This window comes from Canis lupus, chromosome 26 (assembly GCF_003254725.2).
Source record: "Canis lupus dingo isolate Sandy chromosome 26, ASM325472v2, whole genome shotgun sequence".
NCBI lineage: Eukaryota > Metazoa > Chordata > Mammalia > Carnivora > Canidae > Canis > Canis lupus.
The window spans coordinates 21,869,563-21,888,572 of NC_064268.1; the positions used below are offsets into that span (position 1 = coordinate 21,869,563).

Sequence of the window (19,010 nt, forward strand, 5' to 3'; positions counted from 1 at the left end):
CTATTTCCAGCTCTGGGTCGCATTTTTTTTATACTTATATTTCCCCTTTTTATGACCCTTAATAGGAACTGCTTTAAATGGAAAGCAGAGGTGTGTGCTTTGGCTTCCCATATCGCAGACATTATTAGACTCCAACAATCTGTGTAGTCTCATCTACACTTCTCAAGCAGAAGAACTAACTGTTCAGTAAATATGTAGGTCCCAGAGGGGGCCTGTGGGCTGTATTAGAAGACAGCATACAGACTGAAGGTTGGAACTTGCCACTGCTGCATATAAATTGAATTTGAGCCAGCATCTTTCTTTCTATGCCTACTACACAGCTTTGTAGTGAGAATGAAGTAATGTTTACAAAGTGTCTAGCTCAGTGCAAGTAGCCAATTAACACCAGCTTCTTTGGGAAAAAAAGAAGGGGCTCTTCCATCCTGAAGGTGCCTATACTTCTCTAGGAACACTTGCTATTTTTGTCCCTGAGCACTAGCAAGGTGACCTATGACCCTTCTAGTAGTGCTTCTTCTTTTCCATCTTCCTATGTATTAAGGCAGGAAGATGTGCAGAAGAGGAAGCAGCATGGTCTTGAACCTAGGCTGGGTAATCCTAGCATGGTTTCCACTGGAGTCCACCCTTCTACTGGGAATATTCCTTCACAGAAAGAACTGTGGACATGGAAATCAGAGACCTGAAGTCTAGCCTCAACTCTGCCTATTACTCTATAATCTGGGTGAGTCACAAGCATTCATTAATCTCTGGATTCTCCAGAGAAAAGGAATAATAATAGTTTACTTCACAAGGCTGTTAGAAAGACAAACAAGTACCGTAAAACATAAATATGGTGGAATCACACTGCTACACCAAGAACTTCAAAGTGGTATCTCATAGACCCTTTCACATCTTGAACAGTTATTTTGAATACAGCCCCATAAATCACACTATGGATTTCCAAAGAAAAATACTTAATTGGTGTAAATTAATTACTAACTACAATTATTATCAATATTTTACCTATGAAGCTAGGTTTCTCTCCATCTTTCTCCAACATATAAAAATTGAAATGTGAAAACAGATGAAATAGAGTGATTGCCATATTACCAGATATTATTTCTCTGACAAAAGAAATTTGCTTTAAGATTTTTTAGCATACAAGTTTTACATATGTTCATGATTTAATTCATAAAATGTATTCCAAAATAATAAGTAATTAATGTACGATATGTGTATATATTATAGAGACCATATGAAATGTTGTTCCATCTTTCCTTGGGAATGCACAACTTTCTGATTCAGACTGCTAAAATTTAATTTTTAGATATAATTTTTATAAAAGTTAATTAGGTAATATTTCTTAAATATCAGAATTAGAGCAGCTGAAAATCACCATTTCTGGTAATTATCATTTGCCACACTGCAAATAAAAAGAATGATGCATACCCACCAGAATTGCTACCAAACTTATTCCAACACATGACTCCCAGGATGGTTTGAAAACATGGTAAAAAAAGAAGCCAAGCACTATTTTATGAGATCTTAATGAGTCTTTTATGCTATGGATCTCTTGAGATGAAATGGATCAAATTTTTTAACCTACCTGGGCTGTGATTTTCTCATATGTAAAATTAATTAATACTCCTGACCTCATAGGCTTGTGGAGAGCATTAAATATGAAAGTGAATATAAATGTGGCATAGAGCAGGTCTCAATATATACTTGTGAAATGAAAAACCATAAGCTCCATAAGGGCAGGAACTACATTGGTTTTATTCATTTAAGGCAGGCACTAACTAGTGTGCCTGTCACATAACTAATGTTCAATAAATGCTTGTTGAACAAAAGAATGAACAATTAAATGAACAAATGAATTAATGAACACTAGTCCCATTTCCCTTTCTTTCTCAAATAAACTACTTTCTAGATATTTCTTTTTGACTAAAAAAGGGATGGTTATTTTTAAAATTTCAATTAGTTTCCATAGATGGATTATTAGATATTTGATCCCAGAATTTGGTGGGAAGGGCTTTCTATCTCTCACATTTGACCCAGTACTAGAAACAAAGCCAGCCCTAGCACTGTTGTATGTGGGAAGTGTCTTCTGAAATGTGTTCGCCTTTATAGATACTCCAGGGGCATAGTGACAAACTAAGAGGTCATCTTCATCTGGAAGGAAAGTGGGAAGGGAGGGAAGGAGAGAGGGAAGAAAAACTGAAACTAGCCATCCTACTGTTCCCTTCTCATTCTTCTGACTGCATTTCATCCCACAGTAAGAGACAAGTGTGCCTAGTCCCCAGTGAATGAGAAGACTTGAGATGATCACTAAGGTCTTTAACTGGGGCTTTGTTCCAGTGACCTCCTCTATAGTCTGAGATTTGACTCCAAACTGCCTAAATTAGAACCATAAAAAAAGGCTACCAAAAAACCAGTCTACAGATATAATGTCATGCAACTGTAATTGTTTTCAGCATAAAAGAAAAGATGGACATTTTCTAAGTTAAAATATACATTAACATTATTTTCACAAGACACACGCTTAGGAAACAGCTAGGCTATTCTTTGTTGTTCATAAGAAATCTGAAGAGTCTAAGTCATTTCTACTTGTTTTATTTTAAAACAAATAAAGGTGGTAATAAATATCAGTACATGCTGAACACCACGGGCAGATTTCATGTCATCTTTACCTTCTCCTCTCTGTCTCCACAAGTTTTATCTGCTTTCCCCTCAGATGTGCACAGAGAGCTTCTACTGCCAAAAAACCTTCTTAGTGACTCAAATCTCATTCCCCTTGGCTTCTGTGATATAAGTGATATGCCCTCCACATCCTGAAGCTCTCTTCTCCCTGACCTCTACCTGAACCCCCTCTACCCTCTGTGTTTCTGACTCAGCCTCACTGGCAGGCTTTCTCCCTTATCTTACAGATGTCATGAGATGATGCCCTCTTGATACCTGTTTCCAGTACTATTTGCCCATGTTACATTCAGTAAGAGACATACATATTGGACATGTACAAAACCAAACATCAAACACTTCCCCAAACTAGTTTTGCCTCTCAGCTTTCATGTTTCTTTCCAAAGGCACCATTATTCCTCCAATCATCGGGGCATAACATCTTGGGATAAGCTTTCACTCATTCAATCTAACAATATAAGCACTTACTGCATAACCACTATGTGGTAAGGGGTTACACTCAGTGATACAGAGATTATGGATAGAATGTTGTTCATACTTCCAATGAGTTCTAATCCAGTAAGGATAACTATACAAGTATACAAATAATCAAAACTTATGATTGAATATAACTAGAATAGAAAAATATTAAAAGTGTTCTTAGGGCTCAGACAAGAGAAAAGTTTATTATCAATAGAGTCTTTAAGTAGTGAACAGTATTTAGAATGATCCAAAAAGATGAGTAACTTTACACAAGCAAGATAGGAATCAAATGCTCTAAGTGGAAGAGATAACTTGAGGAAATATAGTGAAGCAAGAAATCATAGCCAATGTGGTGAAATTAGAGAAGATGGAAAAATCTAGTTTTAGGGAAAGTAAACAGTATGGACAGAGGAGCAGTGGAATTAAATAATGGAAATCATGACACACTCCATTTCAAGGTGAGGACTCTGGCCATAATGATGTGGGCAATATGCAGCAACTGCTACCTGCAGAGCAGCTTTGGGAGGATCAGTGTCATACTGACATGTGGGAGGGAACTCACATGGGAGGGAGGGCCTGGTAGTAAAACAACCCATTAGTAGGCTAATGCACGAGACTGGGCAACCAAGAAGGGGCAATGAAAGAAAAGAACAGGATAGCAGTGCCTCACAGAGACTAGAAGAGGAGGAAATTTCAAGGAAAAGTGAGTTGAGCATACAATTGCTGCATATGATTAGGAAAATTTAGAAGTGTCAAAAGATCTCTCAATTCAGCCATGAGCCATCACTGTTGATCCTTTTCAGGAGACAAAGGTGTGAGTCAAACTTCAATGGATTAAAAATGAATAGGAGTCCACTTCCAGTAATGGAGAAGCAGCTCATTTCAGACCAGCTCTCTTACAGAAAACAACTGTAATCTGGAAGGAATGGTGGCCACGAAAGATGCAGGGGGAGGAATTTACAAAAAGATACAGTGCAACCAAAAGCAAGGAGGCTAGAGTTGACCCTTTGAAGAAGGAATGGCATTGGTTAAGTTTCCTATTTTTGAAATGCCAGAGGGCATTTTTTTGGTGGGGGGCCAGAAAGCAAGCCCCAATTAGTGCCATGTGGTAGGGTTACAACACATGTAGAAATACAGTATTACTTGCTTGAAGAACCAGAGGAAAAATCCCAGAGTGAGCCACTGTGGGGAACCTTTAATTCTAAGTATAAATTCTACGCAAATCTCTAATACCTGAAATATGCACATGCAAGGCTGAATCTAAGCAGCCCAGTTAAAGCTAAAAGATCTGAACAGAGATTTTAGCTGCCACCTACCACAAAGATGACTGAATTTGGAATTTGAATTAAGCCAAGTTAACTGGTAAAGAAACAATGATAACAAAATATTGTTAGGAGAAATATATCACAATCCAGAGTCTCCATAAAGTAACATTCACAATATTGGATTAATTCCATATTATCGAATACACAAAGAAACATTATAAAATGTGACTGATATTCAAAATAAAAGGCAATTGCACAATTCTGTGACTGTATCAAAAGCCACAGAATTATATACTTTAAATAAGTAAACTGCATGGTATGTGAATATATCTCAATCAAGCTGCTACAAAACAACAACATCAACAATAGGAAATCAACAGGGTCTACCTCTGAAATGGACTCTTAACTACAGAGAACAAGCTGATGGTTACCAAAGAGGAGGCGGGTGGGGGGAATGGGTGAAATAGGTGAAGGGAATTAAGAGTATATTTAAGCACTGAGTAATGTACAGAATTGTTGAATCACTATATTGTATACCTGAAGCTAATACAACACTATATCTTAACTACACTGGATTAAAAAAAAATAGGAAAAAATAAAAAAATAAAAAAAAATAGGATCTGACTCTGAGACGACCCACACAGAAACAGGAAACAAGGTTTTAAAAGCTTTTGTAATAAACAGACTCAGTTATGCAAAGGAAAAATACATGTAGTGAATAACATAAATTTTAGCAGAAAAACTAAAATGTTCATTAAAAGAATTAAGTGGAAATTCTAAAACTGAAAGTACAATATATGTCTGATAAAAAAATTCACTTATGCAGTAACGAATAAACTTGCCCAAAGGGAGGTCTGGACTTCACTCTCAGCTCTGGGAAGCAATCTTGGAGCCCTCAGAATGCCCTGCCCTAACAGTGTCTTTGTTTACCTGAGTGTGTTAGCCATGCCAAATTATCGATGCTAACAATGTGATTTAGACTGGGGGCTTTTAGCTCAATCTTTGGGGAGATAGAGACCAAGGTCACTCATCTTTGTAGTCAACCATATTTATGTTACCAAGGTCCAGTAAAAATTTTGGACACCAAGGCTCAAGCGAGCCTCTCTGGGTGATAATGGTCTGTGCACATTGCTGATACTGTTGCTTAGAAGCACAGGCACTGTCTCTGACCCCACTGAGAGAAGACAACTAACTGAAAGTTTCATGCTTAGAACTCTTCTGTCATGTGCCTCTTGCCTTAGCTAACTTTAATCTATATCCTCTCATTGTAATAAACCATAACCATGGGTGTAACAGCTTTGAGTGAATTCTGTGAGTCCTTCAAATGAATTATTGAATCTGAAGGTGGTCTGGGTGATCCTTGCTCATAGTTGACATCCAAAGTGAGAGTAGCCTTGAGGAATCCCAAACTTGGCATCACTAGATAGGTTAAAAGCAGATTGGAGATGACAGAAGAGTTAGTGAACTTAAACAGAAATGTTCAAATCTGAAGAATACAGAGAAAAAAGATTTAAAATGTGAACAGAGCCTCAGTGATATATAGGACAATCTTGAAAGATCTAAAATAATGCAGAGTCTCATAAATAGATGAAAGAGGGAATGGGCAAGAAAAAATATTTGAAAAATTAATAGGTATAAATTCTTTAAGTTTGGTGAAAGATATACACCTGCAGATTCAAGAGCTCAAAGTACCAGAGTAAGGAAAAATACAAAGAAAGCCACATTTTAAACTGCTGAAAATCAAAGTTAGAGGAAATCATGAAAGCAACAAAGAAAGAATTAGCACATGCCTCACATATTTTCAATTCTACTGACTTATCATCAAAATAATAGGGACCAAAAAACACTGGAAAGGCTATTTTAAACCTTTTTTAAAAATCCATCAACCTAGAATTCTGTATCCACCAAAAATATTCTTCAAGAGTGAAGATAAATAAAGATGTTTTAAAGTAAATAAAAATGGGAAGAATTCATCACCAGCAGACCTGCCCTACAAGAACTGCTACATGACGTTCTTTAGGCTGAAGGTAAATGATATGAGAAGGAACCTCAGATCCTGATAAAGAAGTAGGTAAACAGAAAACATTTTTCCTCTTAATTCTTTAATATAACTGTATAAAACAACAACAAAAAAACCCACATTGTATTGTGAAGTTTAAAAAGAAAATAGATAGCATAAAGTACAGGGAATAAGGAATAAATGGACCTATAAACTTGTAAGGGACTTACATTTGAAAGGAAATGGTAAAATATTAGCTCAAAGTAGATTGAGAAAATTTAAGGATAATACAATGCAATCCTAGAGCAACTACTAAAATATAATGCAAAGAGGCAAAGCTAAAAAGCAAGTAGACAAGTTAAAATAAAGCCTATATGATTAAATTAATCCACAGATAGCAAGAAAGGAAGAATAGAAAATAAAATATAAAGCAACAAAGAGAAATCCAGGAATAAAATGACAAACCTAGATACAACACCACCAGCCATTACAATAAATGTTAAATGGATGAAATTTTCTAATTAAAAGGCCATAATTGTCAAAATCAATAAAAAAGCAAAACCAAACTAGAGGTTATCTGCAGTTAACAAACTAAATTTAATGACTTAGAGAAATAAAAAGTAAAGAGATGGAAAAACAAAGGACCACACCAACAGTAAGTATAAGAAGGTAAGAGTATCAGATAAAGTAGACCTCAAGACAAAAAGGCCTGACCAATGACAAAAAAGAAACATTTCATAATGATAAAAGGGCCAATCTGTCAGGAAGACAAAAACAATCATAAATGAGCATGTACCCAATGACAGTTTCAAAGTCCATGAAGCCATGTTTCACAGAGATAAAGAGTAACAGAGAAGTCCACAATAATAGTTGGAGATTTAACAACCTCCTTCTTAGCAAGTGACAAAACATATGGACAAAAAAATCAAAACAAAGATGATCTGAACATTCAGCACCATTAACTACCTTGACCTGATATCTGTAAGACATTACACCGAATGAAATTCTACAAAGTATGTTCTCTGACCAGGGCAGCCCCAGTGGCGCAGCGGTTTAGCGCTGCCTGCAGCCCAGGGTGTGATCCTGGAGAACCGGGATCGAGTCCCACATCAGGCTCCCTGCATGGAGCCTGCTTCTCCCTCTGCCTGTGTCTCTGCCTCTCTCTCTCTAGCTGTGTCTCTATGAATAAATAAATAAAATCTTAATAAATAAATAAATAAATAAATAAATAAATAAATAAATAAAATCTCTGACCACAATGAAATTAAATAGAATTTGATAACAATAATGTATCTAGGAAAATTCAAAATGTTTAAAATTAAATAACCCTTTTAGGAGTTAAAGAGAAATCACAATGATCTTAGAAAATATTTTTAAACTCAGTGAGGGTAAAAACAAAATACACCAAAAATGACTGGAAACGGGCAAAGCAGTGTTTGGAGAAAATTTTATATTTTTCTAATATATGCATTTTTAAAATATTTGCATTATTTCTAATATATACATTATTTTTATATTTTTATTTTCTAATATATGCATCACTTATATTTTTCTAATATATGCATAATTTTATATTTTTTAATATATGCATCATTTTAATGCATATATAAGAAAATAAAAATATATTTTTATATTTTTAAAAATACAAAATATAAAAATATATTTTAAAAAATATAAAATAAAATCATATTTTAAAAATATACTTTTAAAAATATAAAACATATTTTATATTAAAATTATTAAAAATTATAAAATATATTTTTAAAATATAAAATATAATATATAAAAATATTTTTCTACTATATGCATAATTTTATATCTTAAATTTAAAATAATGCATATATTAGAAAAAAGAAAGGTCTAAAATCAATGGCCTGAGGTTTGACTTTGAGAAGCTAGTAAGAGAACCCAAAGTAAGCAGCAAGAAGAAAATGATAAAAATGAGACTAGAAATAAGTGAAATAAAAATGCAACAAGCAATTAAAAAATTAACAAAAGCAAAAACTGGTCTTTAAAAAGATCAAGAAAATCGATAAATCTCTTTGTAGAATGATCCAGAAAAGGAGGATGGGGTGGTTTGCAGGTAATAACAAAACTGAAAGAGGTCACTAGATATCCTACAAGCATTAAAAGGAAAATAAGAAAGTTCTATAAACAACTTTATGCTACTAAATCCAATATTTAGATGAAATGAGCAAAGTCTGGAAAATATACCTTATCAAAACTGATACAAGATGATAAAATCTGAATGGTCCAATATGCAACAGCCTTCTGAACCCCAGATTCCAAGCCCTCTAATCTATCCTATGTGCCACTGTTTGACTTGACTTCCTTAAATATACAATCTACCTTTTTACTCCTACATTTCAAAACCTCCAGGAGTTCTGCTAGCATATCTCTTGCTTAGTTTTCATATTAATCTACCATCTTTTAGCACAGTCCTGAAGGGTACTCATGCCACCATCCCTCAGATATGCCAACCCATTCTTTCACATATCCTTTTTCATCAATGCCATCTCATTCCTGGCCAAATCTCACCTATTCTTCAAGGTTCAAATGAGTCTAACCTCCTCTGAGAAGCTTTCTAGGCTCTTCTCATCCCTCAGGGTCTCCCTTCTTGGAGTTTCATGGCAATGCCACATCACTAATATGACTTGTAGGGAGGCCACTGTTGTCCTATGTATTAAGTCTTATTTTCCCACAATTAAATTATAAGCTTTTTGAGGGCAAAGATTTTTTTCTTAAATCTCTATCCCTTAAGGCAACCATTCTAGGATTTAGCACACAGTAATGATTCAATAAATACTTATAATTTATTGAATGAATATATAATGCCAAGAGCTTATGTCTATGATTCTTATCAGACTCTCTAGACTGTCATTCTGATCTCAATACCATCTTCAGAGTTATCTCCAGGGATTTGCCAGACTTTTCCTAGCAACTATATTCATGAAACATCTGGTTACGATAAGCAGAGGGTAGAAGGGAGGGAGGAGCAGTGCTAAAATTATATAAATGGAGAGAGAGGTGCCTCAGTTTTGTAGGTCACATAAGAAAAGGGAGCGGAGTTTTACATTCTGCTGCTACTAATATCCAATAAGCATACACAAATACCAATGAGGTCACCTTCCCTTTGTCCTCTCCCTGTCCTGTGTCTTTGTGGACACAGAACAAACAATGGGGCCTCAGGGATGAGTTCCATTTATACTTCCAAACACATCTGTTCCTTCCATTCATTGTGTAGCCACATCTGTTTGAGAAGAGTAATGATAACAATATCTTCTAAAAAGTAGCCAGTGACCAATACTTACTGTCTCTTCCATTACATACAAATTCCCCAAAATTTATGTCTTAATTGTAACCAAGTACCACCAAACAGTGACTGCAAATCTATCTTACTTAAATAGATCTTTCAAAACATTATTTCTCATTTATACTAAAACTAGCAGTGTCATTTGTGAATATGCGTACTTTTGAGGAAAAAATACACTTCCTGTGGCATTCAAGTCACCAAGAAATCCCTTTAAACAAAATTCTTCTCAAATTCCCTTCCATTGATGACTTCCTAGCAGCTTCTCTTTCATTTAAACCAAACATAGCTTTTATATCCTCATTTCATTCCCTTTCTCTCTAATTATATAAATCTGGTTGCTCTTCTCTTTAAACAGATTATAAGGGTGGGGTGTTCTGTTTTTCCAGTATTTCAAAATTCTAATCCTTGCAGCACTGTGATGGCAGGAAGGATCATGTGATTTAGAGCAGGAAGGCTTCAAGGAAATATATCTAAGGAAATATATAACACACACACACAATGTGGAGATTCTTTAGAATACAAACACACAGATTCCTGTAAAAGATAGTGGGCTACCTTGTCTACTTCCAGCCCACGGCATTGACTCTGAATCTTGCAAGCAATCCTGTCCTTACCCAGATTTGAGGATGCTCGCCCCTCTGCAGCCCGGTCCTTGAGATCCTCAGCAATGCCCAGCTGCTGCTCATGGTACTGTTTAGCCCGCTCCAAATCCTGCATACACCTGGCAGCATGGCCCAGGCCAGCATAGGCCCGCATTTCAATTGCCTTCTCCATTAATTCCTGTGCCAGCTCCAGCACATAGTTGTGGTAAGACATGGCCTTGTCAAAGTTCCTCCTGTAGTGATAGGCACTGCCCAGGTTGCTGTAGGCCCGGGCCTCTTCTCGCTTGTTCCCCAGATCCTTGGCTATCTTCAGATGCTGCTCATGGCACTGCACAGCATTCTCAAAGTCACCCATGGCAATATACACAGCTCCCATGTTGCCGAGTTCTCGTGCCTCAGAAAGCTCATCTTTGGATTGCTTGGCAAGAAGAACACACTGTTTGTGACTGGCCAGTGCATTGGGGTAGTCTCCAATGGCTGTGTACACGTGGCCCAGACTGCTCAGGGCTGATGAAGCTGCCTGGAGAGAAAGGATAAGGCAGAGAAATGAAAGCATATCAGAAAATGCCTTTGGCTTGTTTTAGCAGATAAAATGTTCAGGGTTTGCCTGTAACCATCCAACCCTGCTCCTAATGGTATTTCTATCAGTGGTCCACAGACCTGTGCAGACTGAAAAAGAGGCCATCCAAACAGCAAGTTCCTAATAAAAGACAATGGTAGTTTAATCAGTAACTTTCAATGCCTAATCTCACAGAAACAGGCTGTGTTCTATATAACCTTTGTTTTAAAGACTAATTGACATTTCTAGTATTATGCTATATCTCTATTAATAGCCATTAACCTCTGTAGTAGAAGAAAACATTGAAGAAAATCAGAATTAATTACAACATATACTACAGCATAGGAAATTCATGAGAAATCCATACTTGAGTTTTTGCACTCCTGGGCCTTTCTCTAGTTGTGTTTTCTCCCAAAGCAAATGGATAGATTAATGGTAAGGGAGATACTTAGAATGATGATTGATAATTTTGTGACTTAGGTTGACTGGGTCAATTTTGTGACTGGAGGGTTCTGTTTTCTTTTCTGCGTTCCCTCAATGTGACTTCATCGGTTGCTGATTATTGTGGAGGGTTTAGATTTGGATGAACCCCAGGGAAAAACAATGGGTGGTTCCAACCTATACCTCTGAATGGGGCAGTCCCACTGGGCCTCACCACCTGTTTTCAGGCCCACATTGGCTCTTCTAGAGTTTTTTTTTTTTTTTTTTTTAAGATTTTATTTACTTAGAGAGTGTGCATGTGCAAGTGGGGGAGGGGCAAAGGAAGAAGCAGGCTCCCCTCTGAGCAGGAAGCTGGACCTGGGCCTGGATCCCAGGACACAGGGATCATGACCTAAGCAAAAGGTAAACACTTAACTGATTGAGTCACTTAGGTGCCCTTGGCTCTTCCAGCTTTACTCCTCTTCCCTAGAGGCTCTTCCGACCCTGGCCTCTGTGCAGAAAGAAGCTATCTTCCTAGTCCCCTCACAATGCTTGCCACACATACAGTTCTTGTGTAAAGAAAAGGACTTGAGCTCTTTTTGTCTTAAAAGTTTTAATGAAAAGGATTGTATGTCGGTAGAGTGAGCCAAATAGGGGCAACAAAAATAACACAGGAATTATATGCCTCTGAATCTTCCACAAGTGCAATTACTCTTAGATTCTAGTCTAGTTTCTAACTCCCTTGCAGAGACATAAAGGGGAAGTTACTGCTGGGCTTTTTCTAATCTCTCTTTGTGTTCTGTTTTGTTTAATTACTAATAATTAAGTTTGTATTCAAATTCCAGTTAGTTAACATATAGTATAATATTAGTTTCAGGTGTAGAATTTAGCGATTCAACACTTCCAATACAACAGCAGGTGCTCTTCACAAGTGTCTTCTTTGAGACGCCTGGGTGGCTCAGTGGTTGAGCGTCTGCCTTTGGCTCAAGTCGAGATCCCAGGGTCCTGGGATCAAGTCCCACATCAGGAGGCTCACACGGAGCCTGCTTCTCCCTCTGCCTGTGTCTCTGCCTCTGTGTGTCTCTTATGAATAAATAAACAAAATCTTAAAAACAAACAAAAACAGGTGCGTTCCTCAATCCTTCTCACCTATTTAACACATGCCCCACCCATCTTTGATTCTACAAGTTGGAGACTCACCAACCCTTTCCTTCTTTCATACTGTGCCTACAGCTCAAGCCATGTATTCTCCTTTCTTCATGATGATCCCTCTTCCCAACATAAGCATGTGATCCTGGCAGAACAAAGAGTTTGCTCTATCACAGGTAGGCAAGTGATTTTCACAAGGGCCTCCAGGCTAGGGAATAACAATGAGATAAGACTGTCCCACCTCAAGTAAGGGCATTTCTTTTATGAGATGTGTTCTACTGTGCACTTCAGAACACTTTTATTAATATTTTATAGACATGAGTGATTTACTACCCTATTTCTTTGCCTGCAAAATAGCAGTTCTTGATCAAAATAACAGAAACACTGACCATCTTTATGATGTTTGCAACTTGTGTATTTGCAAAGGGTTCTATATCATTTTAAGTTGCCATTAAAAAAAAGATTTTATTTATTTATTTGAGAGAGAAAGTGAGAGAGTACACATAAGTAGGGGTAGGGACAGAGGGAGAGGGAGAAGTAGACTCCCCACTGAGCAGGGAGCCCAATGCAGGGTTGGATCCTAGGACCCCAAGATGGTGACCTGAGCTGAAGGCAGATGCTTAACTAATAGAGCCACCCAGGTCCCCTGCCTTTTTTTTTTTTTTAAGTCAGCTCCATGCCCAGCCCAGTGTGGGACTTGAACTCACAACACTGAGATCAAGACTTAAGCCAAGACCAAGAGTCAGACACTTAACTGACTGAGCCACCCAGATGTCCCTTAAGTTGCTTTTATCATTTCAAAGATATTTAAACAAAAAGATTTACAAAAATAGGACATAAGTATTTAGAAATTTACTTTTTGTTTGTTTACTTTTTGTTTTTTTCTGAATAGAGAAGAGCAGAAATGCATCCATAAAAGCCACAATACTGTAGCAGTATGATTCTGGCAGAAGCAGCAATGATGTCATCAAAGAGCATGCCCCTTGGACAAGTACTGGTCTCAGGCTCCCACTTCAGGAGCCTTTTTGGGACCAGAGGTTAGAACTACACGTCAGCACATTGTACATGAACTTTTCTACTGCTCATGATTCCCCTCCCCCACCCAACAATCTCCTTTTCCTCCTTTGCACAAGCCCAGGGACTTAGCCTCTTTCCTCTACTTCTGTAACTGGCCCTCCCACCTTACACTCTCAGGTTCTCCATCCAAGTCTGGCTAAGTAGCAATGAAGTCCACAAACTCCACCCACAAATCTTTGTCACACAAAGATCGTTCACTATGGAGCTATTGTAACTTAGAATCAGATAAACTTGATTCAAAATTGCACTGCCCTGGGTTCCCTGGGTGGCTCAGCAGTTTAGCCCCTGCCTTTGGTCCAGGGCGTGATCCTGGAGTCCCGGGATCGAGTTCTGCGTCGGGCTTCCAGCATGGAGCCTGCTTTTCTCTCTCTCTCTCTCTCTTCTCTCTCTCTCTCTCTCTCTCTCTGTGTGTGTGTGTGTGTGTCTATCATGAATAAATAAATAAAATCTTTAAAAAAAATTGCACTGCCCTTTACTAGCTCTGGGGCCTTTAAGACACTTAACTTCTCTGAGCCTTGTTTTCCAGACATTTCTAGGTTGCAGCAGTGCACCAGGATTTGAGTGTTTTCAGAACTCAGCCATGAGCCTCTGTCAAATGTATAAACCATAAATAATTCACTAGATAATTCCAAATCGTAGATCTGGAGGCACTGGAGGCGATGAGCCTTTGAACACTGCAGGGGATGAACTTATAAGGACTGGGGCAGGCACAGCACCCCAAGCATTACTGTTCTTAGGAACTTCTAGTTTATGGCAACTCCAAATGACAGCCATGGGATCTTCTGCTTCGGCTCTTCATTTCTCTAAATGCCAGGGAGACACAGGAGCTCAATTGCTGAAGTTCTCTGAACATAAGGAAAGGCAGTATTGGGGCATTTCTCCTCTAGGGTATGGGAAAAAGAGGAAAGGACTACCATACTAGCTCTTCCCTGGTACCCTCTGGCTACCAGACAGTGCTGTCATGCTGCAACTCTTCATGGCAGGTGTCCTAGAAACCAGCATCTCTAGACAATATAATTTATGAGGCACACATAATAGTCTCTGAAATTAGAGAGGCAGCTCTACATTAGAGATGTAATATAAGAATGGGGCAGGATTTAGAGTCAGAAGCTTTGGCTGTATAACCCTGATAAGTCACCTCGCTTCTTCACCCGTGTTTCCTTCATATGTAAATTGTACTGGTATCAACAGTGTAGATACTTCCAAGAGCTAAGATGGGATCAGATGAAGCAGTACATATGAGTGTCCTGCATAAACCATAAAGTTCTCAGTGAATGCATCACTAAGGTGTGGATGGATGTTTTATGACTGCAAGCTGGCTGGGTTAAGCTCTGTTACCTAGCAGAAGCTGGTATGGCAACTGAACACATCAGTCATTACAACCAACTATATTCCTATCAGTTGCCACAGGAAATGAAGTCCAGTGTTTTACAGCCCTTGGGCAAATAACATGTGATGATATTTATCAGCTAAGTGAATTACAAATTAATCACTTGTCTTTGTTCCTGTTCCTGTAGAATAAGCTTAGATCTAAAACATGGTTTCAGGCTGTTAATGAGAATCTGAAGACCCACTATCTACGGGGAATCACAGGCCCCACCTCAGGCAGATGCTACATTTGCCACTAAGGTTCACTGCTGCCTTTGTATATTAATCTCTTTGAGATTTTTGTGCTAGAATAGCAGCAGCTGCTTCCCACAGTGGAAACATTTTGGAACATCTGTATTTGAATACTAAAATGCACACAAACAGTTATGCTAACAAACTATCTGGTTGGGATAAGACAATACTTTTTCTCTCTTTTTACAAGATATAAATTACTCTGGTTCTTGCCAAAGCATGATATCCAGCTGCAGACTTAGCACACAGGAGTCAACACCCTTTGCTCTGTGACCTGAATATTTACAGAAGAAGTGCATCTGACAAGTTAGCCTTCATGAGACTAAAGAAAGAAATTTGCTCATAATTTGCAAACCACCTTTAAGGACTTCTAGTTTGAGATATAATAGAGAAAGTTTAAACTACTCAAATTATAACCACATTGATAACACTACCATTAAAGATTATTTTAAAGACTTAACCATGTTTTCCTTCATATCTAGCATGTCTCCCTCTCCTCCTCCATTGTATGTATTTTTCATAAGGGTATATTTTGTGGGGGGATTAACTGTACATGCAGAGTATATCCAATATAACTGCTGGCTGACTAATTGTGGATAGTTTTTTAAAAGGAGAAATACACCAGCTAGTACTAGAAATATGGTTTTCCTTCTAAATACACATGCATCTTGTATTCTCTGCAAGTTCAGTACCCACAAACCAAGGTCCTAGGTTAACCACTTACAGCCCAAGAGGCAGAGGGATGTAGGAGAATAGGGACAGATTCAAATCAGGAACACACAACACAGATTCAATGACAAATTGTGTGATACTGCACAAGTTATGTGATACTGCATAAGTTTCCTCATCTGTAAAATGGGGCCATTAATAGCTTCCAGTGTGGTGAGTACCAATAAAAGTTTTAAAAATATGGTAAAAAGTAACCAGAAAATAGAACATGAAGTTATGTCACCAGAACTAAAAAGACAACATAAGAGGCTTGCCCCACTGATGACAGGATGTGTAACCATCTTCCTATACTGAAGTATATTACTCACAGTGTTCTTCTGCAAATGTAGGCATAAGAAAATTCACCCTTTACCCAGGAGCACTCTAGAACCATTGGTATATCCAACACCTAATGTTGCTTACACTTTACTTCAAGTAGTCAAAGCTTACAAAGATACTGGAGTGTTTTGGGTTCGTTGGTTGGTTGGTTGGTTGGTTGGTTGGTTTGTTCATTCATCCATGAAAAATCTCTAGACTGGCACAAACGCAGTCAACTAATTTTTGAGAAAGAAGCAAAGGCAATCTAATGGAGAAAGGACAGTCTTTTCAACAAAGGGTGCTGGAATAACTGAACATCTGCATGTAAAAAAGTGAATCTAGACTCAGACTTTACATCTTTCACACAAGTTGACTCAAAATGGATCACAGACCTAAATGTAAGATGCAGAAGTATAAAACTCCTAGAAGATAACATAAGAGAAACTCTAGGAGACCTAGGGTTTGACAATGAGTTTTGAGATATAAGACCAAAGGCATGACCCATAGCAAAAAAATGGTAAGTTGGACTTTAACTGTGCTCTACAAAAGATACTGCTAAAAGAATGAAAATATCAACCACAGGCTGGGACAAAATATTTGCAAAACACATATCTGACAAAAGACTTGTATCCAAAATATGTTTTTTTAAAGAAAAACCCTTAAAGCTTAGCAATTAAAAAAAAACAAAAACCTGATTTTAAAATAGGCAAAAGATCTGAGCAGACACTTCACCAGAGAAGATATAATGATGGTAAATAAGCATATGAAAAGATGCTTCACATCGTATGCCATCAGGGAATTAAAAATTAAAACAATGAGATAGCACTGCACACTAATTAGAATAACTAAAATCCAAAAAACTGACAATACCAAATGCTGGTGAGTATGTGGAATAACAGGAACTCTCATTTCATTGCTGATGAGGATGCCACTTGAGACAGCCACTTTGGAAGACAGCTGGGCAGTTTTCTACAAAACTAAACATATTTTTACCACATTATCCAGCAATCATGCTCCCCTGTATTTACCCTAATGAAATGAAACCTATGTCCACACAAAAACCTGCACATGAATTCATAATTGCTAAAAACTGGAAGCAACCAAGATGTCTTCCAGTAGGTGAATCCATAAACCCTGGTATATCCTTATAATGGAATGTTATTTAGTGCTGAAAAGAAATGATGGAGCCACAAAGAGACATACAGGAACCCTTAACTGTACATTGCTAATGAAAGAAGCCAGTCTGAAAAGGCTACATACTATATGATCCCAATTTCTGACACTCTGTAAAAGGCAAAACTACAGAGAAAGCAAAAAAAAAAAAAAAAAAAGAAAAAGAAAAAAAATCAGTGGTTGCAGGTAAAGGCTAAATAAGCAGAGTACAGAGGATTCTTGGACAGTGAAACTATTCCGCATGACACCTAAATGGTGGATACATGACATATTGCATTCTTACAGTCTGAAATGACACACACTGTGTATTTAATGAGTGTACTGTAGCTTGAAAATATACCCTTAATCAGTAACTGAGCTGATAAAGTAAGTCTGTGTAAAAGTTAAATGATAGTTGAACATCTAGAGTTACTTACTCAAGAGTCACAAAACCAACTGGACAAAAATAATAAAAAGAAATTACTATCTATATTATTGAGGACATTATCCATGATATCACCCCAATGGCATCTCTATAAGAACTAATGGAAAAATTTCTTTTAGATGTCAATGCTTTTACCAAGCAACTGCTATAGTTTTATCTTAAAAAAATAAATTGTGAATCTTGCAAGTGGTCAAATTTACTCTTTTGTTTGGATTACCAGGAAGCTTATGGCTTGATACAGAGCCTCCCTTTAACAGCCAAATAGAATCCCATAATATGTGCAGAATCTGCCCTGGCTTCAGCCTTATGACATAACCTTAATGCTCTCATTACTCTGATTTCTTCCCATTTATGTTTTGTGTCCTGCTCCCAAAATCCTTCTTGGATTAAGACAGAGAAAAAAAAACAAATCAATAAAACACAAACAAAATGATTAAATATTAAAGCTCTTGGTAGGGAGAAAGCTTCCTGAAATGGGATCTCTAAGAATTGTGAACTCACAGCCACAACCTAAAGAAGAAACTTAAATACCACACAAACAGGGAAGTTGTAATTATATGGTCTTTAGTATTCTTAAATCATTTTTGTGTTGTACATGTTCTATAATTGGTACCAGCTTTATTATAATCAATCTAACAAGTTTGTCCCAATGCCTAAAGCTAGGGTTGGAGGACTACTCTGCAGTTGTTTCTTAAAAGGTAAAAGAGTGATTTGTGCATATCTGAGTTCTTTCTACCATATAGTATCCCATGGTAGAAACAGTTGGTTTGAATCTATTACTCTGAGCTTAGAGAGCAGTTAGTGATTGTTATAGCTTCTCCACAGCAATCTATCAGCCTTTTCTAATACTGTGGGGCCAGAGAGCTTTCATAATAATTATTTTTATCAAAATTATATTAGGGTTGGAAGAATAACACAATGTCAGAAAGATCTATTACCTAGACCCAAGAGTTGCTATCACAGGTGATAAATTATTTATAATGCCCAGCATTAATACAGCAATGTTTTCAAACCAAGAATTTGTAAATGTCCTTTGCAGATGCAAATTAACAGATTAATAAGGAAACAAGCTTTCTTGTATGAGAAGCTGAGATGACAGATTAGCTATTAAGAGCAATTTATAGGTCATAAGATATGAAAGTTGGCAAGAAGCACTACCTTGGCTGGCTCTATAAATAGTAAAACTGCATTTAGTTTCCCAGAGGTATCCTGTTAGACATTTTAATTATACCATAAAAACTGCCAGAA

At 37.3% G+C, this 19,010-nt stretch overlaps 1 protein-coding gene across 1 annotated transcript in view; it reads right to left on the reverse strand.

Annotated features, from left to right (window-relative positions):
* Nucleotides 1–19,010, reverse strand: part of TTC28 (tetratricopeptide repeat domain 28) — a 628,115-nt gene that overhangs the window by 172,498 nt on the left and 436,607 nt on the right. The window contains 1 exon segment of the mRNA XM_025474404.3: nucleotides 10,327–10,834. Coding sequence (XP_025330189.3) covers nucleotides 10,327–10,834 — 508 coding nt within the window.